The following is a 27,208-nucleotide window of genomic DNA, read 5'->3' as shown; positions in this document are numbered from 1 at the left end:
CTTCATTTCTTTTACCATTACAACGCTAAAATTAGCTAACGCAAATGTCTATTTTCGAAACAGTATTAGGAGCACGCTTATTCTTTTGTCTTTGCAATCTGTTAGATCTATACGCAAAAGAGTACCAAAAATATGTACATTCATGTATGAGTAATTGCTTTTTATACGTCGTTGCTTCTATGATATTACACAAATTATAATGCACATTTACGTCTTCGGGGATGACCTCGTTTTACAAAATATCCATTGATGACCAATTTTTCCCATGAAGTCTGGCATTAGTGATATCTCTCGTAATCAGTAATACAGCTGTGGTATGGCTACTACCGATTGTTCATTGAGCTTCTCCATTTTTTATGCAGCCTTACAGGGCACCAAGATGATGGTTTTATATTCTAAGGGTGCCAATAGCCGAATCACAGCTAATCTAGTAGTGGTAGAGGCATATCATACTTAACTGTTACCTCCCTTGAATTAATTTACATACTGTATAGCTGAGCAACGAATAGGAGGAGCTTCATTGAGCATTGGAAAGATGTAGCTTATATCTACACAGCACTGATCTCCACCTCTAGGTATATGATTATACATAGTAGTAGCTGAAGGTGTAAAGTGTAAAAGCTAGGGTGTCCCTTAGCTTTATTAAAAGTAAATAAGCGATCGGTATCATGAGCTGTTTCTGAATTACCCGCATATTGATACATCAAGAAAACAAAGTGGTAATATATATTAAGTGCAATCAAATTTAACTACCCGCATTAGCTCATATTGGACACTATGAGACGCACATATCCAACGCGATAACTTTGATATATTCATCCGGAAGATACAAATTATCGTTTGTTGTCGTTTGTAGCCTTTCTGACATTTAAAACGACCTTCCAAATCCCTGTAAGATTTCAAAACCTCAACGGTGATCTATAACTTCGGACGCACTTACAATTTTTTTTCAGCCTCTTTTTGCACTGCGAAGCCGCTGGTTGCGTACCTAATACTCTTTATTATTACAACAGGGCGATAAACGATGACCTCGAATCATCTGTAAGCATCGTGGAACAAATCAGAGCTGCTATCATTTTGTGCACACGGTACATGTACCTCGGCGCAGGTTCGACCGAGCGTCGTTCCCATCGCTGTCGCTGTGTGAGAAAATAGATTACCCCACGCTTTTACACTATTAGAGATAGTAGGAAATTGCTGTAATCATAAAGCATGCTATCCCATTTGCTAACCCATACATTTCTTGCAGTACATGAGGTTAACCTCACTAATGACGTGGTTTTTCTAGTCTAGCTTTACTGTGAAGAATAAGGCCTATCAGTATTTGATAAGTCTCTCTTCAAATATATGATTTAAGTTTGAACCAGTCGCTACTATGATCGATGAGCACACAGTGCGATAATGACTAAGAAGAAAATACGTGTCAAGAGAACTTTCCTAACATGAGCACATGACATGGGAAAAGCGCTAAACAACACCAGATGGCAATGTTTATCTTAACGATCCATTGCATTAATTTGCCTCCTCACATGACATCACTTGGTGTGCGCATAAACTCCAGGAAATCCCATCCCCTTTGCTGTAAGAGCGCCTCGGTAACAATGGCCACGGACAATGAAAAAGAGGCGATGGGAGAACGATACACCGATGCAGTTTTTCCCGGCGTTGCTTAATAGTCTACTCCCACCATCCGGTTTGCGATCGTGGTCCTGTTTGTACTATGAAATATTTAAGCAGAATATTGACACTTGTGAATTTCTCTCCGCTTTGCCTTTTCTTCTTCTTCCTCTTCTCATCGTGAAGCAGTCGTTATAACTTTAACTACTCCACCAACATGGCTCAAACTCTTTCCAACAACAATTTTGCGGGCTTTGCCACACTAACTGGCGCAGCTCTACTTGGTCTCTTGGCTTTAAAATACAATGATCGCGCAGTATTCACAGAACGTCGTGAAGGCATCCCTAATGTCCCCGGCATGCCGTTGTTTGGATTGATGTTTGAACAGATCGCCAAGAAAGACCGCTTCCTTGACTTTTTCTTGGAAAAAGTTGAGCATATGGATGTCATGACCATGTAAAACGTTTTTTTCTATCCTATCTAATGCGAACTGATTCATATGAGGAAAACGAGTTTCTACGCCACACTAACAGTTTTTGTTCATCTTGTCATCTTTTGTTCGCTGCTGAATACCATCATTCAGGTACGTATCGGTACTAGGCCTCCCGCCACGGATAATGACGATCGACCCTGCTGCAGTGGAACACGTGTTAAAAGGTATTTGATGAATGTTTTAAGAAATCCTTTATATTACTGTGGTTCTGTACCGAATTTTCAATTGATCCACACTGTATCAACGCAGACAATTTCTCGAATTATGTCAAGGGCAAACGCTCAGTGTAGCGTACCATTTCTCTACTATGTTTTAAAGAATGAAACGTGCAACACTTGTAACTTTCCACGAGATCGATGTAATAACGAATTTTCATTTGTGATTAGTGAAATGACGAATGATTTGTTCGGCCATGGTATCTTTGCAGCAAATGGTAATTCTTGGCAAAATATATCCATTTTTCCTTTTACTTCTAAATCACATCGCTTCCATACGGACTACATGATTACTTACTGTAACAACATCAGGCGAACAATGGCGGTATCAGCGCAAGGCAGCGAGCTTAATCTTCAACGTTGTCAATTTCCGAGATTTCTTCACAGGCAAGTTAAACTAGCAATTAGATAAAGCACCAATACTATATTGCTTTGTGACGAAAGGAAGACTTATGCAATTGATCGTCAATGATCTGTAGAGTAATGCATGACAGCGGAAAATTATTATAGACCAAAACGGTGAAGAATACGCTACTAACCCTTCTAGTTTGTGTACCTCTATCATAGAGTCTTTGTAAAAGAGCTAAATGTCATGTCAGACCGCATTCTTAACAAAAAGGCAGAACAAGGCGAGTTTATCGATTTCCAAGACGTAATCTACAAATTCACCCTCGAAACATTCGTCTAGTAAGTATTTTATTTTCAAAGACGCTTTTCACACATATTCTACAGATAGATTTGTTCTAATCGAATGTTTCTATAGCCTTGGATTTGGAAAGCAACTTGGAGCCCTATATAACAACGAAAAAGTTCCTTTTGCTACATCGTTTGATGCTTGTCAGCATAATTGTTTCCAGAGAATTATCAGTCCTCTCGGATCCTTACGTGAAGCACTCCGTCCTATTTTGCGACCCAGTGAGCTTAGCGCCACGGCGCACATAAAAGTGATCGACGAATTTGCATATGGCTTGATTGCGGAGCGCAAGGAGCAACTGGCACAAGGACACAAGTACAAAGACTTGCTCTCACGTTTCATGAGTGCTCGTAATCCGGAAGGTCAAGAACTGAGTGACAAAGAGCTACGTGATACGGTCTTGAATTTTATCATTGCGGGTAGAGATACCACCGCTCAAACACTTTCGTGGACAATCTATTACCTCTTGCTACATCCTCGAGTGGAAGATAAATTACTTGCTGAAGTGAACGAGTCGATACCCGATGAGATTGAAAAAGATGCGCCTGCTCTTTATGAAACTATCAAGAAAATGGCTTATGCACATGCTGTGTAAGTAGTAATATCAAGTATATACTTTTATTGGAAGGTATTAACAGCGGCACTACCAAATAGTTTCTATGAGGTTTTACGCTTAGAACCTGTTGTCCCTAGCAACAATAAAATCGCATTGGAGGATGACATACTTCCCGACGGAACACATGTACACAAAGGCGATCAGGTTAATTGGTCAGCATACGCCATGGGAAGATCCAAGAAACTCTGGGGTCCTGACGCTGATATGTTCAAGCCTGAGCGTTGGATTTCTCCGGACGGTGAACTTCATCGGGAATCTGCAGCCAAATGGCCAGCTTTTCACGCTGGTCCGAGAGTTTGTCTAGGTTCGTTATAGAAAAACATTTCTTCTTTTGTCAAACACTGTGGCTTAATCTCATTGATACCTCCATGTAACTGCTTTATAAACATCAGGTCAAGCTCTTGCGACCCTCGAGGGGCTCGTGGCACTTACCATCTTGTTGAAGCGATACAAATTCGCTCTCGTTCCTGGCCAAGAAATTGTCTACTCAATGTCGCTTACACATCCATTGAAAAATGGATTGAAGGTCTTTGTAGAAAAGCGTCAGTAATGTGTATATGTTGGCTCATTCGCGAAAACAACGAATTACATATCTATATTTCGTTATACGGGCATCTACTATGAATACTGTAAAGATAGCTCGCAACAAACTCAAGTTAAATATGCTCGATCCGTTATGATATTATGCAACTCCTATGATACTTTCTGAATATATATGCGCATGCGTTACATAGTATGAAGTGTCGCTTTTTTTTGACAAGCATTGCATTACTGATCCCGCATATGCTTGAGTGGCTCTGGGGGCTAAGAATAAAGTCTTGATTGAACGGTGATTCCTTTTTCCGAACTAACTGCATGCATGATGATGCACCCTGAGCATTGAAAAAAAATTCAATGACTCTCTCTTTTCGCTGTCCGTCGTCCCACCTTCTTTTTTTCTTTCTTTTCTTTCCCAATGTTTGCCCATACACAACCCGTCATCGATGTAACCCTGCCACCTCAAATCGTCGTTCCTGACTTATACCTTGTCACAGGCCATGCACTGATGTTGTGGTTCGATTACCTTGCCGTTCGCCATCTACAGCCAATCATAGGTGCTATCCGACTACGCCTTTTCCTCGCCGCCATACATATTTCCATCCCACTTGTATTTGCCTGTCCTAGCGAACTCTTGAACAATACATTGTTGGGAACACCGTGGTACGCTGCATCGTACATTGTATATTTTGCTGACAAGAACTTCAGTTTCCGCGAATCACTTGCAAATGTTGGCAGTACGTTGCTTGTGTTTCAAGAGAACCAGCAGGCGACAGGATATGTTCGAATTCAGGGCCTGGCCAAGATAGCCCGCGGTGTGTTCAAATGGGCCCTGATGAAATCCTTGGTGGATCCATGGCTTCCACATGGCTACTCACAAAGACTCTTGGCGATCCCTTACTGGAGCTGGGAAAGTCTGTGGTTGACCGCTTTAATTGGATTCAAGGTGTATTGCATCATGGGGCTAGCTGATATTGGCGTTGGTAGTATCCAGTGCACACTGGGTGTTCCAATATATGACATATTCGATTCACCTATTTTAGCCCACAGTCCGCGAGACTTTTGGAGGTAACAACAGTTCTTATAGTTTTAACGCACACGAACGTATATACCCCTCCACCTATTTCAGGCTCGCCGTTTACATTTATTAAACCGTTTGTTTTATCGTTAAATAGTCGACGTTGGAATCGCATCGTTCACAAAATCTACCATCAGCAAATCTTTGCTGCAACAATCAAATCAGGCAACAGCAACAGCGACGACAGCATTAAGAAAACGAAAGAATTGTCGTCGTCGTCGTCGTCGTCATCGTTACCGCCTTCTTCTTTAACAACACCCCTATCGCGACGATATATAGGGTGGTCGTCACCAAGTGTTCGCGGTTTTGCCGTATTTCTTGTCAGTGGCATATTTCATGAACTGATGCTCATGGCCCTGGTGCGTACAATGACATTAGAACAAGTGTTGTTTTTCACGCTGCATGGTGTTGCGGTATGGGGTGAAATCAAGTTTGGCAATCCACAACGTCCGACGGGAAAGCACCGCGCATGTTCTATTTTGGCCCATTTCATATTCTTGACAATGACGGGACGTTTGTTCCTGGCACCATTTCTACGACCGGATTTGTTCACTCGAATCTTTGGGTTCTAAACGTACAGGCACACAACGACAGCAAAAAAAACAGTGTGTACGACAAATAGTGCGGGGTGCTGTATACATAGGAAGTGAGCCTACTATGCTGTTTTGGCTTACAAAAAGGAAAAGAAAATAAGGTTTTTTTTCCGTGGATGGATTGGCGGGCCCTGCTTTATCATCATCAATAGTCGCACAGACATTTCTTTTTATATATATACATCTTATACCAAAAAGAAACTTAGTTGATAACCTTGATAGATAAACATGCCCTTTCACCTACATTCCCTACTCTTTTATATATATAATTTATTTTATTGCTCTCATCTGATATCAGGAATATGTATTAGTTGCGTAATGTCAATAGATATGATATAGTTAGTATGACACGGAATTGGGGATAGGATTTCCGTGTGTGAAAAGTGTAATTCACACTGCGACAAAACTTTCTTTCTGTCCATCATCAGGTGCAAAAAACTGATATTTACCAGATCTGTTTATTATTCAATCGATATTTGTTTCTCTTTCTTTTTCTTCCTCGCTCATTCTCATTCACTTTCTCCTATTCAAACGCATGAGTGTCTTGTCGCATCAGACTGTACTAGACAACATCAATGTGGTAGCCGGTGCTGCAGCCAAGAAGAGCTGCAATAACAACAACAACAACAACAACAACAAACGGAAACGACAAGATACTACGTTTCCTACTTGCAGTAACAATATCATAAGCACTATATCATCAGCATCATCATCTCCCAGTCTTATCCAGCAACAGCCGATACCCTCTTTGAGTAGTGTATTGAACAGTACTGATACTGGTAGCACGACTCTCCCGATCATGATATCCCATCCAAACAGAGATACCGCCATGCTTCCATCTTCAACAGCTACACCAGCAGCAGATTCTTTTGTGATCCGATCACCTCTTTCTCCAGAACCTCAACAGCAGTATCATCAGCTACAGCACCAGCAACGTCAAGACGAGGATTACTTTGGATACAAGTCGCATCCATCCTCTTACGATACTCTGAGTGACTATGAAGTTGTTCTTGATGATGGCATTCTACAAAGACGCACAGTTTCATTGACAACTGTACCTGGATCGTATTCTTCCTTTTTGGATCAGCAGCGGAGACAATTGCAGGCGCAGCAGGACAATAGCGCCATTGTTAATAATCCTGTTACTGTAACTACTATTACCGCAAGTGAATCAAGTCCACTCCTTTCGAAAAATAGGCATCAACAATCAGAACCCAATCAGCAACAACAGCCGGTCTCTATTGAATCTGATGACGATGACGACGACGACGGGAAATCTAGCAGTAGTGGTGGCAACAGAGCAACTTCCATGCTCTCGTATTACCGTCATCGACTCATGCGGTTCAAATTGACATATCCCCAGAAAATGGTCATCAAGTGCAGTACGGCCTATATGCTAGGATCCCTTTTCACGTTTGTGCCGTTTTTGAATACTTGGGTGGGAGGTGACATGGTCGCAAGCCATCTAGCAGCAACGGTTACTGTATTTTTTAATCCGGCGAAAACCGTCGGTGGCATGGTCGAGGCAGCTGGTTATGGTTGGCTTTTCACAGTGTGCGCTCTGGTCTTGTGCCTAACAAGTGTGTCGATCAACACGATCCTGATCTCACAAGGCAGATTCTGGCTCAGTTACGGATTAACCCTGGGTGTCTGGATCGGCTTAAGCTCGTTTGTCATTGCTTATTTTAAAGGTCGGATGAATCGACCGAGCACGGGAACAGGTAACCGTATTTATAATATCTAGTGCCTTTATTGACCACCAATGAGACAACCGGCACTACTCGCGGGATAACAGCTAGGACCTCATTCACTTGTTAGCCCTGTTATCAAACATGGCATGTGAATGGAAAAAACTTTAACCCGGTTGGCACTAATACTTTTTATATCCTACATAGCGTCGGCACTTGCATTCATCATTATTTTATCCACCTTGGTCCGTGAGCCGTCACCTGATAGAATACATTTTCTGTATAATCCAATCATTGTCATTCGGCAGCTGTTTGTTCTGGTGGCCATCGGAACCATCATCTCTGTCGCTGTTTGTCTCTTGTTATGGCCTGTCACAGCAACCAAAAAACTAAAGTAACGTATTGTTTTATATTGGTGTGATTACAAAGAGGGACGTAGTAGTGCAGGGTGCAATTATGAGTAATAATATGCAATTATAACATTATTTTTAATGTCTAATAACTATTGCAAATGACAAATGACGGTTTATTGTGATGTAATATGATATTTTTTAACTTTTGTAGATCAGACATCAACAGTAGCCTTCAATCGGTCCGTGTTCTGCTCAAGCTACTTACCAAAACATTCCTCCTTGATTGCGACTTGCCAAACTTTACAGCAAACAAGCAGCTTGAAGAAGCTATCAAGGCACACAGATCCGGATGTACAGCATTGAAGCAATCCTTGGTGAATGCTAAACGTGAGCATCCACACAGTATGAAGTGTTACGATGATATAGTATCCAGTCTTCAACGACTCGATCGGCATATTGGTGGATTGAGAAGCAGCTGTGGTCTGCAGTTTGAAGTCATGCAGGAACATCATCAATGGAACGTCAAGGCAGATGACCAACGACGTAAACTCGAGCACGAATTGCGGCGAGAGAAAAGCCAGCAACATGATAACCATCACAATAACCATCATCACCAAAATCCACAACAACAACAACGACAACAGCATGATCACGAAGATGACGGAGGTAGCGATGATAGCAATGCCGGCGAGTTGGTTCAGTTTATCAAAACCGTGCGTCAACCGATGAAATCATTGGCCTACACTTGCAAGCAAACGATCGTTCATCTACAATCGCAGTTCGATAACAGCAGCAGCAGTAACAACAACAAAACGACAGCGGCGGACGCTAAACGACATGATGCACCTAGCACTACCACTACTACTACTGCTGTCCCTTCTGTTACAGCAGCAGCAGCACCCCCATCCTTTTGTCGTTTACGACAAAACTTGTTAGCGGCAATAGATCTTTTTGAAGACTCGCTCCATCATGCACTGAGTCGCATGTACAACCGCCGTAATTATAGCGACTTGCATATGCAGCTCATGAAGGAGTTGCCTGCAGACAATGTATTTTTGGTATATTTCTTTGTGTTTACGCTATCGGAATTTGCCAAAGAATTGACAATACTCGTGAATGCGACCGAATGCGCGGCTGTTGCCGACCAAGACGATGAAGGCACGGCGACTCCATTAAAGAAGAAGAAGAAGAAAAGAAGAAATAGTAGTGTCACTCTCTCCACACCATCTCCGCCAATAGCAAGAGCGACGCAGTACAGCCACAGCAATCACGACGACGACGCTAACCGCAGGAATACGACGACGGCACGATCGAGAAGAACTACGGATCAAACGACAACAACGAACGCTACGAATGCAGCAGATAATGCATTCTTTTTGCCAAATAACCACAACACTTCAAATACGCTTCACACCCCGCAGCCCAATACCCAGCGGCATAAATTCAGTTTTAAGCTGTGGAGCTTCTTTTCCTTGTTTCGACAGCGTACGATCAAGTTTGCGGCCAAAAACATGTTGACGGCAATAGCCTTTTCTGCATTGGCTTTTATACCCTACACTCAACCGTACTTTTACCAGTATCGAATGGAATGGACGTTACTTACTGTAAGTGCTCGAACCTTTCTTTTTTCCCCTCTAACTGTATTTTCCTAAAGGGGAAGTTGTGTTGCTATAGATAGCAACACCATGACAGTTGCTGCTGCTGCTGCTGCATCTTCTACTCCCTCCCCTCAACGTACATATCTCCTGCTTGCATAGGATGTGTGCAGTTTATCCGCAGCAGCAACAGGCAAAGAAGAAAAAAGACTCTCGTCCCCTTTTTTTTCGTTCTTTTGCTGTATACAGTAATATTAAAATTAGATTTTTTTATTTTATTTTTACTTTTTTATAATAACGGTACCTATGCACATATGTAACTGTTTTTTACGGTCTACATACGCACAACACATACATTTACATATACCATACCACACACGTACGGGCGGTTAATAGGTTATGACGCTACTCACCCCCACGGTAGGCGGCACGAATGTGGGTGCAGTTCTCCGTGTCCTAGCAACCATTGCCGGCTGCGCAGTTGCCACGCTGACTTACACCTTGTTTCCAGCCAACCCCATTGTCCTTACCTTATTGACGTGGCTCTACTCCATCCCGGCCTTCTGGGTCATATTATACCATCGCCACGGTCGATTCGGGCAAGTTGCTCTGCTGGCGTACAACCTGGTTGTTCTCTACATGTACAATCATCGTAACGATGTGCAGTTTGTCAATATTGGCGTTGTCGAGTTGGCATGGATACGGTGCATCACCGTATCACTCGGCGTTGTGATAGGTAACACAGCATGAAAAAAAAAAAACTCTGTTTATGTTTCATTGAGAAAAAGATAGATGTTACACATATACTAGTAGAGTATACAGTGGAATGGGTTGGATAGTAACTAATGACTTTATCAATACAGGTCTGATTGTTACGGCGTATATTTGGCCATATGAAGCAAGAAAGGCGCTCAGACAGGGTCTCTCGGACCTGCTGATTCGGTTGTCGTGGCTGTATAAGCACCTGTCAACGACACATGATGCAGAAGAGATGTTATTTCACCAGACCGAATGCCAACAGGCCCTTGTGAAACTCCGGGATTTGCTCGTTCATGCGCCCAGCGAACCTCGGCTAAAAGGGCCATTCCCAACTGCCACGTACAACTCGATGCTCAACTCGTGTCAAAACATCCTGGACAAGTTTCTATCGTTGCGGATCGTGGTGCTCAAAGATGTGTGGTCAGTCCATGTGCACCAACAACTCTTGATGGGGGCCAATACCGAGTTCTCGGAGCTGGTGGGCAATGTTTTGCTCTATTTTTACGTGTTGGCGTCGGCATTGCAACTGAAGACGCCGCTGCCTCCTTATTTACCACCGGCTGAGAGGGCGCGTGTTTTGCTCATGCGGCGCCTTCAGTATGTGCTCGGACTCAAGTCGGACGAGGGTTACATGGCTTATTATGCTTATATCGCTCTCATGGAATACATCATCCGTGAACTGAACCAGGTAAGCCCTTTTGTCCTACAATTGATGATCAATGATGTCATGGAGAGTGAAACGAGCAACTCGCCATCCTCCTTTCTTTTCGATACTTATCACCCCTTTTCTTATATGTGATCATCGATGTGATCCATGTAATAGCTCGGTCAGGACATGAAAGATCTGTTTGGGTCCTTGATACCGCAAGACCAGTGGACAGAATATTTTGCCATTGTATAGAACCTTTTTTTTTTATTAGATGTGTACTACTAAAAGTGTATAATGTATATTCTCATAAGTAATAAAGCGGGGAGGAGGAGAGAGAGAGTTTGTTGAGTGACTGGCGAGTAAGAATAAAAAGAAGATTGACAGTTTTGGATGTAAAGTTATAGAGTGTACCGAAAGAGAAGATAGCATAGAGTTCAAAAAGGGGGAGAAAAAAGGGGGTCGAGTTAGTGAGAGTTCGTGTAGAGTTTCATAGTGTAATTTTGGTGTTTGGGGGGGGGGGGGAGGAGGGAGAGTATATATTCTTTTTTGACGGTCAAAGAGTTTGTATGTACAGCAGCAGCATTATGTTTTGTTGATATTTCGCTGACCGTCATTTTTGGGGTGAGGGGTGGGGAGAAATATACAAGTGCATAGAAAGAGAAGATAGTAAAGATCGATATCCCGTACCGTAAGTGTAAAGAAAAAGAAAAAGGAAAGGAATTATAAGAGAAGAAGAAGTAGCTGGTAAGAAGGAAAAGGCATAGAAGAGTGGTGGCAGGTGGTGGTGGTCGTATATATATATTTTGTGAGTGAAAAGCCAAAAGGAAGGGGTGATATGTACATTCGATAGATGTTGTTGGTGTTGACCTTTTGTTTTAAGTGTGTCGTCGTCGTCGTCGTATGTGCTGTTTTGTTGTTGTTTGCTTGATTTGTTGTTTTATTTTGTTAGAGATCCAGCTCCAAGACGCTGACGGATTCACCATGGTCTTGAACGAACTGACACACTTGGTCAAGCTTGACAAACAAGTCATACTTGATCACACCCAAGAAGCTGCGCTCCATGACTGCAAGCTCAGCGGTGGAATAGACCGGAGCAACGACACGCAGGATGCTGCGCGCAACAGGGTACGAGTCCTCCAAGAACTTGGAGGCCAACACGACAGAGGCCAGAAACAGTTTGTAGGGCGTGTCGTATTCTCCTTGAGACCCGCTGGGAAGCTTTCTCTGCAGGCGTTCGAGGTATATCAAGGCGACGACAAGCAGCGTGGGCGTCATACGGCTCTTGGTGTACACCTGGTGGATGAAGTTGGATAGGCTGGGCAGGCGCTTATGTGCCAGACAGCCTGCTTCCTGAGGACACTTTACGATCACTGCAACGTTCGTTGAAATTTGGGCCAAGAGCTGATCGGGTGGCGGCGATGCAGAGGATGCCTTTTTGACTGAGGAAGAGGAAGAAGAAGAAGAGGAAGGTGGCGGTGCGACTCGTTCTTGACGTTGAACAGTCTTGCGATAGTGGAGTGCGCCTGCGGCATTTTGATAGATGGTGGCCATGTCGAATGTTGCTTTTGGTTGTAGTAGTAGTTGTTGTTGTTATAAGTACACAAGAGATAATAGAGGGGAGAAATATTAAAGAGCTAAAAGTACAGCAACGACAAAGAAGAAGAAGAAGAAGAAAAAGAAGTGTCCTCTGATGAGAAAAGAAACAAAACAAAAAATAGCTCCATTTGGATAAATGATCCTTATTTATAACCATTTTTTTTTCTTTTTGCCAAATCTGTCTATTTTTTCAGGGCATTGCATATGCAGATAGCAGATCTCGCTTCAATCGGATTCCCTAATTTCCCTATACATACACCCCTATGCCCTATGTGTGTCTCTCTAACTCTCTAACTCTCTCTCTAGGTCGCTGGATCAGGCTATCCTCTATACTCTAGCCTTCTTCTTCTTGCTGTGGCCCTGGCTGTCTTCTTCGTCCACGGCGCGCTTTTGACCTTCCGCTTCCCGTTTCAACTTGTTTATCGTCGCTTCCAGTATCCGCTTTTCGCCAATGCGGACTAGGAGTGCATGCCGCTTATTCGGGCTGCATCCACTCTGCAGCAGAGCCTGGTCGTCGTCCTGATAAACATTTTAATCTTTGCTGAACCTTACATCTCTCTCTCTCTCTCTCTCTCTCTCTTTAATACGCCCAATAGCGCCCCCCCACCCCTCCTCCCCTCTTCAGCCCTCTCTCTCTCTCTCTCTCTCTATGATCGTTATATTTTATCATGTTTTTATGTTCGCTTCTGCAGCCCTCCCCATCCCCCATGTGGGTCATACTTACTTCTTGAGGATAGCGCTTCATGCGTTCTTCCAGAATTTGCATTCCCAGCTTTGCAATGGCTGGCGTCAGCTTGGGCTTGGGTAGCTTTTGTTTTGTCTCCATCTTTGCAAATTCTTCTGCTGACGCACGTAGCACATACACTATGTTGTTTTTAAGTATACACATGTCTTTAGTATAACGATAGGATGACATAGAAGCAAGTTGTTGTTGTTGTTGTTGGAGATATACATTACAGGCACTAATAAGCTCGGGTGGCAGGACATGCTCCGTATCGATCACAAAGCAGCTGAAAACAAAGACAAGGCAGGTGTGTGAATTGAGAGTGCACAAAGGGATACAACTTGGGTTGCAATGCATGATTCCCCCCTTGGTCCGCTTCTGAGTCCTCCAATCATCATCTCCCGGGAGGTACATCTCCTCCTCCAGACCCCCTTTTTTTGCACTTTTTTGGGATCCACTTACTCATCTAATGCTTCCTCCTCCATCAAAAACTCTATCTATCATAATTTCACCGTTTTAGTTAGTGAAACGCTATAGTAAAAAAGGGGGAGTCTTATCTCACCACCACCACCACCACCACCCTCCATCACCATTATAAAGCCTCCCTCCCTTTTATCCTTCGTACCTTTCGTTCACGTAATGACGTGTCTGTATCATCACAGCACAATTCCACAATATTGCCACCATTCAATTCCACCAAGTCAAAGGGGTTGCTTTCATCCGCAAAGCCGTATTTCCGAAGCAAATCTGCATTGCACAAGTCACCATATGTGTTGTATATTTGGTCACCTGTCTGGATGCTTTTGATTGCTTTCATGCGCAGGCACTCGGGTTCATGAAACAGACGTGCATTATTATATCCGGTCTTGTGATTCAACATGTCTGCCATCGGCACCATCGCCAGTAACCCTTCTTCTTCTTCTTCTTCGTCATTGTCGTCGTTATCGTGATCCTCTTGAGTGGCGCCGTTGGCTGGCTCAGGTGCTCCGATTGGATCGTGAAAGCTGTATGCCATAATTAAGGATCCGCATTGATGGAACAGATCACAATTGTGAATATCAGGATTAAACGCTTCGGGGTGATCCTACATAGTAGCGTGTATTAGTGTAAAACGACGAATGATAAGTATGCATGGTCGCTTGCTTTGGGGGGACGGGGTGGCAGGCATGTAAATAGTATGGTGCTGGTGTTTTCTTTGCCCCCCCTCTCTCTTTCTCTCTCTTTGATCCCCTCTCGATATGTTTCTCTTAAAAATGGAAATGTAAATGTACAACACTTTTTACTACTACCTACCTTGATAATCGGCTGTAGCTCCTGGACAAACATGGCTTCGGCTTCCTCTTTGCCGACCTTTTCTACAGAGCATAGAGTGCATAATAGAGGTTACTGGACGTACTGCTTCCCTGCTCTCCTACCGTGAAAAAAAAAACCCTTTCCTATTAACCGCCGCGCGCCTTATCACACGTACGCATGCCGCATTTATGTGTTGGGTCGGTTTGTTTTCTCCCACATTCCCTCCATCTGCATCACCCCCCTCCCCCCCACCCACCCACCACAAAAGAAGAGAAAACCTTCTTGTTCTTGTTGTATTCCCCTTATTACCGACAATATCAGTTCCTTGTAATGATTCTAGATCTTCTTTGTTCCAAAACATGGGCGTTGAGAACCCCTTTGGTAAAACATCTATGGTTGATAGAGTTGAGGCCAACGTCTCTTCTGTTGATCGAAATATGCGAACTTACCGAAATAGGGCTTCCAGAACGAATCGGTGAGCTGGCTTTCATACATCAAACAAAGAATCAATGGGTTCCATCCAGACATCGCGTCGAGTACTTGCGCCATATCTTTTTGCTGGCGTAGTCTGGACGTTTGACTGGATAGCAACAAGTGCCGTGGCAACGTAAACAACACTTCATCTTCCTTATTTATGGTAGTATGATATGTTACATAAATGTAGTTATGCATAAACAACGCGAAAGCAAATAATAGCACGTCAAAACATTTAGTGTGTGAGTGTGTACCATGGTACAGTACAAGCTCCGTATATATCTAACGGCGCATGCGTGTACTACATACTACTGTACATGAAAAAAAAAATTGACATACTTGAATATCACGCGTTGCAATGACACCACGGCCGGCATTGTCCGTTTTACGATAATCATGAAAGGCAATTCCATCAGATAATGTGGCTCCGTTCTTCTCAAGCCATTTCCAAAATGTACTTCCTTGTTCCTCAAATGACGGCATTGTCTTGACGCAGGAATGACGAAAAGAGTAAGCTGAGCTCTATGAGACATACTTTTGAATTATGCATAAAATTTGTGGGAGAAAAAAAGTGGCTTGGGCTGGCGACACACCTTGTTCTCTTATGCTTAATCGCCTGTTGCGATCAACAGCACCTTTGCGACGACACATGGAAAAGTACGAAAGCTGGACACGCGAGCAATTGCTGGAACGCATTGCAACCCTCGAATCATCAACGGCAACAGCTATTGCGAATAATACAACAAAAGAAGATGCAAAGCTGGACAACAAAAGCAGTAAACGTAAAGAACGACCGTTCGATATGTCCAAATACAACCAACGACACATTGCTCTCAAAGTCGCCTATCTTGGCTGGAATTATATGGGCTTTGCAGCACAGACAGACGAAGAAACCATTCCCACTGTGGAAGGACGCCTGTTTCAAGCTTTACAACGTTGCAAACTGATTACCACGGTGGAGGAATGCAACTTTTCACGCTGTGGACGAACCGACAAGGGCGTCAGTGGGCTGGGCCAAGTTGTGTCGCTCAAAGTGCGCAGCAATGGGCCCGATAAGCCAGAGATCACCTACGTGGATACACTGAACAGGCTTTTGCCTGACGATATCCGGGTATTGGCATGGGCACCTGTGGATGCCAAGTTTAACGCTCGTTTCGACTGCAAATCGCGCACGTACAAGTATTTTTTCACCAAAGGCGACCTTGACCTGGAAGCGATGCAGAAGGGTGCCCGTTATTTCTTGGGCCAGCACGATTTTCGCAACTTTTGCAAACTCGATCCGTCAAAGAATATCACCAACTACGAACGTCGCGTCGTGTCGCTGGATATCAACCGGGTGACACCTGCAGTCCCGGGTTTATCCAATACTGAGTTCTTTCAAGTCGAGTTGAAGGGTACGGCATTCTTGTGGCATCAGGTGCGATGCATCATGTCCGTCCTGTTTTTGGTGGGTCAAAAGTTGGAAGAGCCAGAGATCGTTCAAGCGTTGCTGAATGTCTCGGAAATCGAAGCCCGTCCTGATTATCCCATGGCCAGCGAACTGCCCTTGTTGCTGTACGACTGCGAGTTTGAGAACATCCACTGGGTGACCGGAAACGGTGCAAGTACGGCACGGATATACCAACATTGGCGAGAGTTATGGAGTGCCAATATGACGCGCACATTGTTGTGTCAAACGTTCATGCAGTATATGCAACCGTTTCCGGTAGCTGCTGAAGGAGGACTAGGCGAAGGGGATATACCTTTGACTCAATATCTGCAAACAAAAAAACGCCAGCCGACAGTGGTGCTAGGCGGTGGTCGGGAACAAACGAGTGCACGGTATAAAAAGCTGCTGGATCGGCAACGGTGTGACTCTGATGAGGTCAAGAAGCAAAAGTATCGTGCAAAAAAGCAAAAGACGACATCTGCCAATTAGCTATTCAAACAGACAAACACATCCCTCATGTATACTACATCCATCCACACTCATCCACCTAATGCTTTCTTCCATGTCTTTTCTCGCATTGTTATATATATATATATATATACATATATTTTCGGAGCAACATCCTTGCTCCGTTCCTCTCAAATCATAACCATTCCAAACCGAAAAGAAATTAGACTTCGCTGCAGGCAGTGTTGATTTGTATACATGCCATACAAACTTGGGTTGTACTACATACTGCAAACATAAGAAAATACTGCGGGCTGGCGCAAACACTGATCTTAAATTCTTGGATTGGCGTAATGCAATGCTGCGAAAAGTTAAATTTTGGGGTGGGGTGGGGGGGGGAGAGCACACCCTACTCTATAACCTCTCTCACAGACATTACTCGTACAGAAACATGCAGGAAACGGCGCGGATTTATAAAGACTCAGCACCTCCTTGTTGGTCAATGTTATGATCCCCTAATACATTTTGAATCATAGCAAACAAACAATTTATTGGGTGTGTCACATCATCCCTCTAACCATTATATCAAGTTGCAACTATAACAAAAAATTACCTTTTTCTCGCTTGATTGAAATGTATCTATAGTGCAGCTTTTTGGCTTCCAAGTACATAGTACCCGACAACGGGACATCGCATGTTGCTTCTTTATTTAAAATGCAATGCAAGGCATGACTAGCATAAAATGCACATTTTAATTTTTTTTACTGTAATATTGGCAGTTTTCTTATCAAAGGAAGGGGCCAGACACAAACAACCAGACGGAAACTGTCATTCCGACATACAACAGGAATAAACGAGCCATTGTTGACAACACGAGCATTACCGCCATGCTTCTGTTTGTGTTTCCTTTTGTCAACATCATCATCATCATCATCATCACCAGAACATTCATGTACGCAGCAATTTGTCAATGTGTGTGCCTAATGCGATGTAGTATTCACATTTAATATATCACAATCGGCCCGTCCACATGATGAATATGAAAGATGTGTCTAACGTCGCATGTGGGCTTTCATATACCACATCATGTGCGCTGAAGAATGATTGTTCTTGCTGGCGTAGTTGCTGAATGGAGTACATATGGAGCGTTGATGACTCTGTACTGCGGTTAAAACGTGATGGTGTATGTTTTTATAAATGACAGCATCTACTGTAAGATGCTGCAATGTATCGATGGATGAATGACACCAGCGTATCACCGCGGCAGTCATGAGACGCACTACACAACATGGTACTTTACTAGCAACTTGACTGGCGTAAACAATTCGCAAAAGGACATGTACCATATGACAACATTATTATTTTTTTTGCAAAGAAGAACAAATCTTTTGGTTGGCCTGTAAATATTGAACAACGACAACCAGCACGAACAAAAAGCTACAACGAATCCGACAGATCCCTAAGCCCTTCAGAAAATAATTGTGTACTATAACATCGTTGCAATCAGAACAGAGACTTTATCATTTAACATTGTGAAAAGCAGGCTCGTTTGAGATATATAATCATTCCACCACAGCAACTGACGTTGCATCTTTGAAAATCACTGTGCAGAAAAAAAAAACGCTTGTGGCCATCGATAGAACTGATGAATATCAAAAGCACTGTTATCGCCGAAAGGATTGCGAATAATGGTCCCATATGATGAGCAACGAAGACGACAACATAAATACATAAAACGTCTATGGGCCAATAACATGAGGAATTCTCTTTAGGATGTCAAACGTGTCAGTGTATTGCCTTGGTCAAGCTGACAAATGAGCGAGCTACAAAAAGAATATACCAGCCTTTCAAGTAACCACACAGGTTTAAAAATAAGAAAGGGCGTATATAGTTACATACTCCCAAGATGTGAAGACGCACTTGTACTTTTGCCTTAACTGATCAGAAAAGCAAAACTACTTTGTTTTTGAACAGAGGTCAACAAATTACATAGTACTACAGTAGTAGCACGATTTCAAAAAGTTTGTAGCAGCATCCCATCAACAATGATAATTTGAATTTGCACAGAATATCCAAATGCTTACATAATAATCAAGATATCACTATTTGACGAAAATGAGCAAAGACTCCCTACCAGAAACAACTTGGCAGACCAGCTTCATCACAACCGCTTCAAATGATATACAAACCCCGGTTTACGTTTGCAACAGTCCATTCCGAAATCATGACGTGCGACGGACGTGATAACGACGACGATCATAACGAGCTCCCAAGGTACTTTAATATATCTCTACGCGACGATTGCATCGTCGACGTACCGCTATGTATGAACACATTTGATATATAGTTTGAAAGTAAAAAAACCCTGATGATGGCTTCCAGAGCCAATTTTGTGCCAGCCCACTACTTTCCAGCTCTCAAATACAGCGCAATCACTGTTCGGTATATGACTTCTAGTCTCCTGGCTTATATTCTGCTGGCCATATAGTAGTGTGATATGAAAGCAAAGATTCGCGTACCTGGCTGGCTCGAAATTCCGATAATGTGTATGGCGACGATGTTGTGAAAAACCGGTTGCATATAAGTATGATGATAGTGCATAAAAGTTCGCTTCTACCATTGGCTTGGTGAAAATAAATACTTTTTGGGATCTTCTATGAAGCAATAAGATAGCAGATCTTTGATCATTTATTGTATTTAGCGACACTTGGGAGCGATGCTGATACCGAAAACAGTAATACTGTTCGTGAGTCAAGAAAATACTATTTATTTTAACGATACAACCCCTCGTTTGGCTGTGATCATCATTACTATACCGAAAGTTTATATCGTCTGTTGAGCCGGAAATATTGACTTAACACTATGACAGCCATTATGCATCAATGTATTAGTTTTCTAGGGGTATTTGGGGGGTACAAAATCGTGTTTTCTCGAATTATCAAGATAATGCGCAACCGCTTCTTTCGCCTCCTAACTCTCAACATCGATGTTGTATTAACGGATGGAGGCAAATTGTGCAGATGGTATTTATTCTGTGACATATTTTTCACGGTAGAGTAATGTAGTAGTCGTTATCACGGACAAAAACGCAGTCTACCAAGATGAGAATTTAGCCATCCAACCTTTCCTTCCTTGAGTTAGACTGGCCGCCGGGAACAAAGAAGTAATTCCGGCAGTAATTTTTTAAGTGGGGGGTACCTGTCTGTAAAAGTCTTATTTCAGCTTCCGTAATGGGGTTTCAAAGGAACGTAGTACAAACAATGCTTAATTCATTTGTAAGCTGCTTTTGATGTTCCTGGCCCTGGAAGCTCTTTCTTTTCTTTTACCATAGTACAAAATGGCGCCAAAAGTCCCTGTTCATCCAGTATATGCTGCTTACTTTGAAAAGTCAAAGCAAGCTCCAAAGGCACGCGATGGCACTATTACACTCGAAAAGATGCGTGAGCTGGCCAACGGTCGCTTAAAGGGCTTGAACCTCGCTCTGCCTGACGTGATCGAACAAGACAAGACAGTGACCCATGATGGCACTGAGATTCGATTGACACTCTTTCGTCCTCCTGGAACCGAGAATGACGTGCTTCCAGTCGTCGTTTACTAGTAAGCTCTGAAAAGAAAGGCTGTTTTTTGGTATATTGCTTTTGAGACGTGCAAAAACTGAAAAGTGATACTCTTTAAAACAGCCACGGCGGCGGTTGGGTTTTTGGTTCGAAGCATACCCACGGAAAAGTCATTCGCGACGTAGGTTTTCTCTCTTCCAAAGCAAAAAAAAAACCCCCGTAATTCGTGTTTCTGTAAATATGGTGTTCTTTAATCGCTTTCACAATCATCTCTTAGATTTGTGTCAAGAACCACGTTGCACTTGTGTTTGTTGATTACCCGCTTGCTCCCGAAGTCAAGTTCCCTACCATTCACGAAGTTTCATACAGTGCACTAAGCTGGGTGGTCGAGAATGGAGCTTCTATTAAGGTTGACCTTAGCAAGCTTGCCATCTGTGGTGATTCAGCTGGTGGTAATTTGTCGGCATCGTTAGCACGTAAGTATTTTTAAGTTTTGACATTAGTTGTTGTCGTGACTTTCCATGTAGGCACGTTAAATAACAAGCGGGTTTTTTCTTGGTTGGGCGTATATAGTCATGGCCAAGGAACGTGGTCTTGGAAACGCTATCAAGGCTCAGATTTTAATTTATCCATCGGCTGCTCCCACCCGCGAACCTTATGAGTCTTACAAGCTATTTGGCGGTGGCGACTATAGCCTGTCGCTCGCTGATATTGATTTCTTTGGAAAGGCTTATTATACCGGAGAGAAAAACAAAATTGGCTTTCCATTGATGGCGACACAAGAGGATATGAAAGACCTTCCACCTGCACTTGTGCTTGTCGCAGAGGCAGATGTGCTACGTGATGAAGGTGAAGAGTATGCCCGACGATTGACCGAAGCTGGTGTCGCTACTGCTGCCGTTCGTGTGATTGGTGCCAGTATGTATTATACAGCATGGTTGTGTCTTTAATAATTTCATGTCTCACATTCTTGTTCGCATAGTTCACGGATACGTTACTGTCCCTGTTGAAACCCCGGCTTACAAACAAACTATGGCAATGATCACGGCTCATCTGACTGAAGCGTTCGAACGAACTTAACTTACAGGCTGCAGGACAAGTTGTATTTTTATTACTGGTAGAATAAATGATGTCAAATACCACAATCTACAAAGGACAGACTACAACCGAGATTTCATTTCCCACGTAATAATTGGTTTTTGCTGCATCTTACATGGGGTGCATTGTTGTATGCAAAACGACGATATGTTCTTTTGGGAAGCGGGTAGAAATTTCTCACCTTACGTTAGACCTAAAAACCAGTGGGAGCTGAATTTAGGTTGTCAGCGGAATTCAATCCAAAGTTTTCGTGTCTCAGAATTAAACTACTCCTTTCTCTGCTTTTGTATATAACCCATTCATATCGTCATGGCACCCACTACCCCCGTCGTGCTCGAACCCTACTGTCAGGCCGTTTTGGATAATCTTCCTGAGTTTGACATCACTCAAATCCCTCCTGAGCTCACGCGTGCTGCCGAGGGTAAGGTGCCCGTTGATGTACCTGAAGTGCTTGAAGAGCGCAAGTCGATCCCTAGCCGCGACGGTTCCAAGTCCATCAGCCTCACAATCACTCGTCCTGTCGGTAGTGAGAACAAGGTTCTTCCCGTTATTATCTACCTGTACGTTTTGCATTGCCACACAGTGTGTTTCTTTTCCCATCACGCAGTAAACTAACACATATAATATACAGGCACGGCGGAGGATGGGTTTTAGGTAGTGAATTGAATTACAAACCAGTCCGCTACGAGGTAATGCATTCTCATCGATTTTTGTATCCACAACAACGTTAGCGCACTCACGCTAACATATCATTCATATGTGTAGCTCACTGTCCGTGCCAACGCCGTTGTCATTTTCGTAAACTACTCACTATCCCCCGAAGTGCGTCATCCTGTTGCCTTGGAAGAATGCTATGATACCCTTGAATGGATTGCTAAAAACGGTGCCTCCATCAATGTCGACACGAGCAAGCTGGTCGTTGCAGGTGATAGCGCTGGCGGTAATCTCACTACTGTCTTATCAAGTACGCTTTATTCCACACTTCTTTTGTTTCCCCCCCCCATCTTTGAACCATTATGCTCTAGAAATAGTTGGCTCATATGACGTTGCATTGAACCCCATTCTTGCTACGCCTTGTTTCTAGTGCTCGACAAGAAACGCGGTCTTAATGCCATCAAATACCAAGTACTTTACTATCCCGTGACCGATGCCAACTTTTCCACTGGCTCGTACAATCAGTTCCAAGAGGGCTATTACTTGACGCGCAAGATGATGGAGTGGTTCTGGAATCAGTATGTTCCCGAAGAAAAGGATCGTCGCGACATTACCGCAGCACCTTTACATGCTTCGGACGAGGATTTGAAGGGATTGCCACCAGCTTTTGTCATGACGGCAGAAGCCGATGTATTGCGTGATGAAGGTGAGGCGTATGCTCGGAAGCTTGTGGCTGCTGGTGTTCAAGTCACTGCCGTGCGCGTGCTGGGCTTGATTCACGGTGTATTCAACGTTGGCAACTTGAGCCCTCTCACTTCATGGGTTGTTGATCAAACCGTGGAGACTTTGCAAAAGTTTTGGGGGACGCGTGCGAACCTTTGAAAGCCTTCAAGATATACAATTTGTAATACCGCGGGAATAAAGTCTCTTTTTATGCACCTTCACACATGCATATAAAAATTTAAGGATCTTTCGCCTATTTTTGTCTTTTTGCACTTTTCTTCTTCTTCAATCTCCCTACACAAGACACAGCGACAGCTACATACAAGAAACAGCATGGCACCTGTAGAAGTTGCACTCGACCCGGTTTATGCTGCGTTCTGTGAACAGGCAAAGCACAACCCAAAATTTAGCGACGGATCTATACCTCTTCCCGCCTTTCGCGAGGCTGCTAACCAGCGCTTGAAAGGAGTCAAAAACTTGCCCGAGGTTATCGAGGAAGATAAGGTCGTCGTTCACAATAGCATTGATGTCCGTTTGACTCTTTTCCGGCCACCAGGAACCGAGAATGAAATTCTCCCTGCTGTCGTATTCTAGTGAGTTCATACATTCTTATTGACCTTCAATATCCTCTTCTCTAGGAGGTTTAAACAATACTAAACCTGTTTCTTTTTGACATCAATTCAAAAGTCACGGCGGCGGTTGGGTTTTCGGTAGCAAATATACTCATGGCAAACTAGTTAAAGATGTAAGTTCGTACTTTAAGAAATGGAAAATTCACATGTATGATTACACACCGCTTCTATTGAATATCACAAGAGGAATACTAATGGCTGGCTCCTACAACCAGATTTGTGTGAGGAACAATGTAGCGGTTGTATTCGTTGACTACCCACTCGCTCCAGAGTCCAAGTATCCCGCAGCTCATGAAAACGCATTTGCAGCGCTCTCTTGGGTTGTTGAAAATGGCGACTCCATAAATGTTGACGTAAGCCGTCTTGCTGTCTGCGGCGACTCAGCAGGAGGCAATCTATCTGCAGTCATTCCATGTATGCATTACTATGTATATTAAGGATACGAAAGATTGAAAAGACAAAAGTGACAAAATGCAAAGCTAAAGAAGGACACTTTTACCGTTCTTAGTGATGGCCAAAGAACGTGGTCTACCAAGCGCTATCAAAGCTCAGATATTACTTTATCCCGCGACAGCAGCTTCGCGCGACAAGTACGAATCTGCAAAGCTTTTTGGCGGCGGCGACTACTATTTGAAAAACGAAGACGCTATATTCTTTGATAAGGCGTATTGGAATGACTGTGAGAAGACAAAGATCGGATTCCCAATGTTGGCGACCACCGAGGAGCTTCAAGGACTCCCACCAGCTCTAATTTTCACCGCAGAAGCAGACATTTTGCGTGATGAAGGTGAAGACTATGCTCGTCGATTGACCAATGCTGGAGTACCTAATGCCACTGTTCGGGTCATTGGCGCAAGTACGTATTATACTCTATGTTGAAGCATGCTTCTTCTCTTTGTTACCTTACTACTACAGTGGTGGATTGTGATTACTCATGGTTCCTTCTTGTATGTGCTTAAAAACAGTTCATGGATATGCTACTGTTCCTGTTGATACACCGGCGTATAAACAAACCATGGCCATGATTACCAATCAACTGAGTGAAGCTTTTGAGAAAAAGTGAAGTACTATTATGCGAATGTTTCTCTGAGCAATGTAATCGTCGGTGATACTGTGTAACATATTATAATAAAATTTCCCATGCAGCAGCAGCATAACCTTTTATGCATTTTTACTGTTGAATCGTTTGTTGTCCCATACATTTATACAGTGGTTCCCCTAATATATCATTCTTGGAAACCAGGAATTGTGAAAGTTAACGAAAGCTAGGTCAAACTGCCATGTACAGATTCTTTATCCAAACAGATCTTGATGTTACATGGATTAACCAACACTCAAGAAAATTGTCACTCTAACGGTCATGTACTTTATGTAGCCTATTGTCCGATACATATACCTGGCCGTATCGACATATTCTACACTACTTGATTCTGATGTTGAATCACATAATTCACATTGTACATTGCCTGCTGTCAAATACATTTACCGGGCCGAATTAACCTTTTCTTCACATACATAATAGATAAAGATACACCAAATGAAGAGACGATGGACGACCCTAACAAGGCTAGCGCAAAACTGTAAAAGAAATTCCACACCATTTCGGGAAGCCTTTCTGAGCATGCTCAAACGGTCGTAGGTTCGACCTCTCACTGCTGTCTGGTAAAAACGTCTTGCCTATGAAAAACAATCATCTCGCAGAATCCCCAGTGACAAATTGGATAGCCAACGCTTATGATAGATTTACCCATAGAAGCACACCGATGTGCCCTAGTTTTTCAACCAGGTTTCAGATTGTGTGTTTAACGTAATTGTCAGTTTTGATATTGTACATATACTAATAAAAAAAGGCTTGTATTGTGGTAAAGTTATTCTTGGTAGTTAAAGGTTACAGAGTGAGAGAATCCCTTACAAACAGACTCATTGTTTCTCACACAATCTTGCAGTTGACATGCACTTGGAAGAGCTTTATCCGAAGGCTGGATCATACACGGGCACTTGAATTAGTGTTACGGGCATGCGTCATAAAGTGAGCCGGAAGCGACGACAAAACAAGACAAGCCAAAGACAGAGGAGAGATGAATCTAGGTCAAGGCAAGAAGAATATCGGAAAGGTCAAGGAGACCAGATGATGAGAAAGGAACAAGGAACAAGTCGAGTGATTACATTTATATTTATGAAGGTTGATAAGTTGGGTGATGATTGACGATAAAGATGTTGAGGGATTGAGTAGAGGTCAACGAATAGTCATGACAGGAAGGGCCTCTGTTGGGGTTAAAGCGATGCAAGCGAAATTTGAAAATTGACCCACAAGTCGCTTCAATAGCGGACGTTGCCCATAAATTGTGCCATTCGCTGCGAAAAAAAAGTTTCTCAACGAATTGGATGCGGTGAATAAAGCCAGCAGTGGTATTCCAGCTGTGTCGGGGGCCTTCGAGCTATCGCCGGGTTGACATCGTGCTTCTACTTTTCGAAGTAGGAGTGGGGAGCTGAAAGTTCTTTCAAGAATGATCAGTTTCTTTTCCCATTCGTTCCCCACTTTTTACACAAAAAAAAGAAAATGACAATAATATTGCATTTGGAGCAAGTCCAGCTTACTCGCTAAATTTTCCCAAAATTATTTTTTTTTTTCGGGCGAGTCCAACTTTTGCAAGCGGACCAGCTTTTGCTAGCGGACTCACATATAATCTTAGCGAGTCTATCAGAGTCTGTCAACTTTGACAAACCAATTGTCAGGCAGTGCCAGCAACATCTACGTTTTGTGTGATTATTCTTAAAGGCAAAGGGTTTTGTGCCATCAAAGAAGAGTCGGCTTGGGCTCACATGTATTAAAGAAAGCAGAATGGTTTAAGTGTGGTTGAAAATCGACTTCCCTATATGCCCCTAAGAGCATCCCCAGCGGACTCGCTAAAAGCTATTTTAGCGACAAAATTAGCGAGTTTGATTTCCCAGCAGACTCGCTATCGCTGTCGCTATTTTGCAGACTAGCGTCGATCCTCGCCAAAATAGCGAGTGAAACCGGACTCGCGAAAAATTAAAAATTTGAGCAGTCCTGGCTTGCTTTTATTATTACGTTGGCATTCCCACATCGCCCATTCCTGTTGCGTTGACGACAAGCAGTTTCAGACTGCCGAGATGTATGCGGATACTTATAGAATTTAAGGCAAGTATTTTCTCTACCTGTTTCAGAGAAATGTTTTAAAAGACATCGGCAAAACACAACTTGGCCGCAAGGTGACAAAAGTGTCCCGCTTTGCCAAAGGACTCTGTAAGGCATTGCCATACACTGCCATGAGTAGTTCTGTGAAACTGGTATCTATCTTATGATGTGACAAAGGCCCCCTTCAGGTGGTGGGAAACACCTTGTTGTTTCCTGTTGTCTGAACACGGCTGTTTCGCGAACTGTGAGATGTCTGTTGACAAAAGTGTCCCGCTTTGCCAAAGGACTCTGTAAGGCATTGCCATACACTGCCATGAGTAGTTCTGTGAAACTGGTATCTATCTTATGATGTGACAAAGGCCCCCTTCAGGTGGTGGGAAACACCTTGTTGTTTCCTGTTGTCTGAACACGGCTGTTTCGCGAACTGTCCTTGCCTTCACCATTGGTATACAGCATTACATGAAATGATATTAATTGATTTCGTGGCAAGCCATTGTATTGTGCTATAAGACAAAATATGATTATAGGGAATCC

General features: G+C 43.1%; 11 protein-coding genes across 11 annotated transcripts; 8 read left to right on the top strand and 3 right to left on the bottom strand.

Annotated features, from left to right (window-relative positions):
* Positions 1-1,771: 1,771 nt before the first annotated feature.
* BDB00DRAFT_378562 (cytochrome P450) lies at positions 1,772-4,520 on the top strand. Its single transcript, XM_053117140.1, has 9 exons — positions 1,772-2,073; positions 2,201-2,274; positions 2,360-2,396; positions 2,497-2,543; positions 2,638-2,716; positions 2,893-3,012; positions 3,089-3,610; positions 3,674-3,939; positions 4,028-4,520. Exons 1-9 carry the CDS (start codon positions 1,835-1,837, stop codon positions 4,183-4,185), a joined length of 1,542 nt encoding a protein of 513 aa, XP_052979646.1. The 5' UTR covers positions 1,772-1,834; the 3' UTR covers positions 4,186-4,520.
* BDB00DRAFT_378603 (uncharacterized protein) lies at positions 4,521-5,419 on the top strand. The gene has a single exon (XM_053117141.1). It carries the CDS (start codon positions 4,591-4,593, stop codon positions 5,242-5,244), a length of 654 nt encoding a protein of 217 aa, XP_052979645.1. The 5' UTR covers positions 4,521-4,590; the 3' UTR covers positions 5,245-5,419.
* Positions 5,420-6,337: 918 nt separating this feature from the next.
* On the top strand, positions 6,338-11,397 carry BDB00DRAFT_823804 (Fusaric acid resistance protein-like-domain-containing protein). The gene is made up of 6 exons (XM_053123564.1): positions 6,338-7,564; positions 7,739-7,925; positions 8,096-9,488; positions 9,876-10,215; positions 10,343-10,926; positions 11,062-11,397. The coding sequence occupies exons 1-6, from the start codon at positions 6,379-6,381 to the stop codon at positions 11,137-11,139; spliced, it is 3,768 nt and encodes a 1,255-aa protein (XP_052979644.1). The 5' UTR covers positions 6,338-6,378; the 3' UTR covers positions 11,140-11,397.
* BDB00DRAFT_823802 (uncharacterized protein) lies at positions 11,397-12,574 on the bottom strand. The gene has a single exon (XM_053123563.1). The coding sequence runs from the start codon at positions 12,436-12,438 to the stop codon at positions 11,833-11,835; it is 606 nt and encodes a 201-aa protein (XP_052979643.1). The 5' UTR covers positions 12,439-12,574; the 3' UTR covers positions 11,397-11,832.
* Positions 12,575-12,604: 30 nt separating this feature from the next.
* Positions 12,605-15,323, bottom strand: BDB00DRAFT_823797 (uncharacterized protein). Its single transcript, XM_053123562.1, has 8 exons — positions 14,950-15,323; positions 14,810-14,890; positions 14,501-14,562; positions 13,833-14,291; positions 13,670-13,704; positions 13,441-13,493; positions 13,208-13,347; positions 12,605-13,002 (listed from the first exon to the last, which is right to left on the bottom strand). Exons 1-8 carry the CDS (start codon positions 15,170-15,172, stop codon positions 12,811-12,813), a joined length of 1,245 nt encoding a protein of 414 aa, XP_052979642.1. The 5' UTR covers positions 15,173-15,323; the 3' UTR covers positions 12,605-12,810.
* Positions 15,324-15,623: 300 nt separating this feature from the next.
* Positions 15,624-16,892, top strand: BDB00DRAFT_763881 (pseudouridine synthase; the record flags this gene model as incomplete). Its single annotated transcript, XM_053119426.1, has 1 exon — positions 15,624-16,892. The coding sequence occupies one exon, from the start codon at positions 15,624-15,626 to the stop codon at positions 16,890-16,892; it is 1,269 nt and encodes a 422-aa protein (XP_052979641.1).
* Positions 16,893-19,692: 2,800 nt separating this feature from the next.
* On the top strand, positions 19,693-21,590 carry BDB00DRAFT_823793 (Alpha/Beta hydrolase protein). Its single transcript, XM_053123561.1, has 5 exons — positions 19,693-20,447; positions 20,531-20,588; positions 20,685-20,883; positions 20,981-21,325; positions 21,390-21,590. Exons 1-5 carry the CDS (start codon positions 20,188-20,190, stop codon positions 21,485-21,487), a joined length of 960 nt encoding a protein of 319 aa, XP_052979640.1. The 5' UTR covers positions 19,693-20,187; the 3' UTR covers positions 21,488-21,590.
* Positions 21,591-21,775: 185 nt separating this feature from the next.
* BDB00DRAFT_378405 (uncharacterized protein) lies at positions 21,776-22,276 on the top strand. Its single transcript, XM_053117139.1, has 2 exons — positions 21,776-22,065; positions 22,137-22,276. Exons 1-2 carry the CDS (start codon positions 21,815-21,817, stop codon positions 22,234-22,236), a joined length of 351 nt encoding a protein of 116 aa, XP_052979639.1. The 5' UTR covers positions 21,776-21,814; the 3' UTR covers positions 22,237-22,276.
* An 18-nt stretch (positions 22,277-22,294) lies between these two features.
* Positions 22,295-23,041, top strand: BDB00DRAFT_763829 (putative lipase protein; the record flags this gene model as incomplete). The annotated part of the gene is made up of 2 exons (XM_053119423.1): positions 22,295-22,469; positions 22,590-23,041. Coding segments are annotated over 2 exons (627 nt in total), but the record flags the coding sequence as incomplete, so codon positions are not given.
* An 87-nt stretch (positions 23,042-23,128) lies between these two features.
* On the top strand, positions 23,129-24,696 carry BDB00DRAFT_907395 (alpha/beta hydrolase fold-domain-containing protein). The gene is made up of 5 exons (XM_053128615.1): positions 23,129-23,475; positions 23,570-23,627; positions 23,730-23,928; positions 24,023-24,370; positions 24,480-24,696. Exons 1-5 carry the CDS (start codon positions 23,216-23,218, stop codon positions 24,575-24,577), a joined length of 963 nt encoding a protein of 320 aa, XP_052979637.1. The 5' UTR covers positions 23,129-23,215; the 3' UTR covers positions 24,578-24,696.
* A 946-nt stretch (positions 24,697-25,642) lies between these two features.
* Positions 25,643-26,266, bottom strand: BDB00DRAFT_823782 (uncharacterized protein; the record flags this gene model as incomplete). The annotated part of the gene is made up of 4 exons (XM_053123560.1): positions 25,643-25,696; positions 25,822-25,932; positions 25,969-26,012; positions 26,231-26,266. Coding segments are annotated over 3 exons (191 nt in total), but the record flags the coding sequence as incomplete, so codon positions are not given.
* Positions 26,267-27,208: the final 942 nt, after the last annotated feature.

Source organism: Zychaea mexicana (genome assembly GCF_025766255.1).
Source record: "Zychaea mexicana strain RSA 1403 chromosome Unknown BDB00scaffold_37, whole genome shotgun sequence".
Lineage (NCBI taxonomy): Eukaryota > Fungi > Mucoromycota > Mucoromycetes > Mucorales > Lichtheimiaceae > Zychaea > Zychaea mexicana.
The sequence above is the reverse complement of the archived record's forward strand: the minus strand, read 5'-3'. Positions and strand labels throughout refer to the sequence as shown.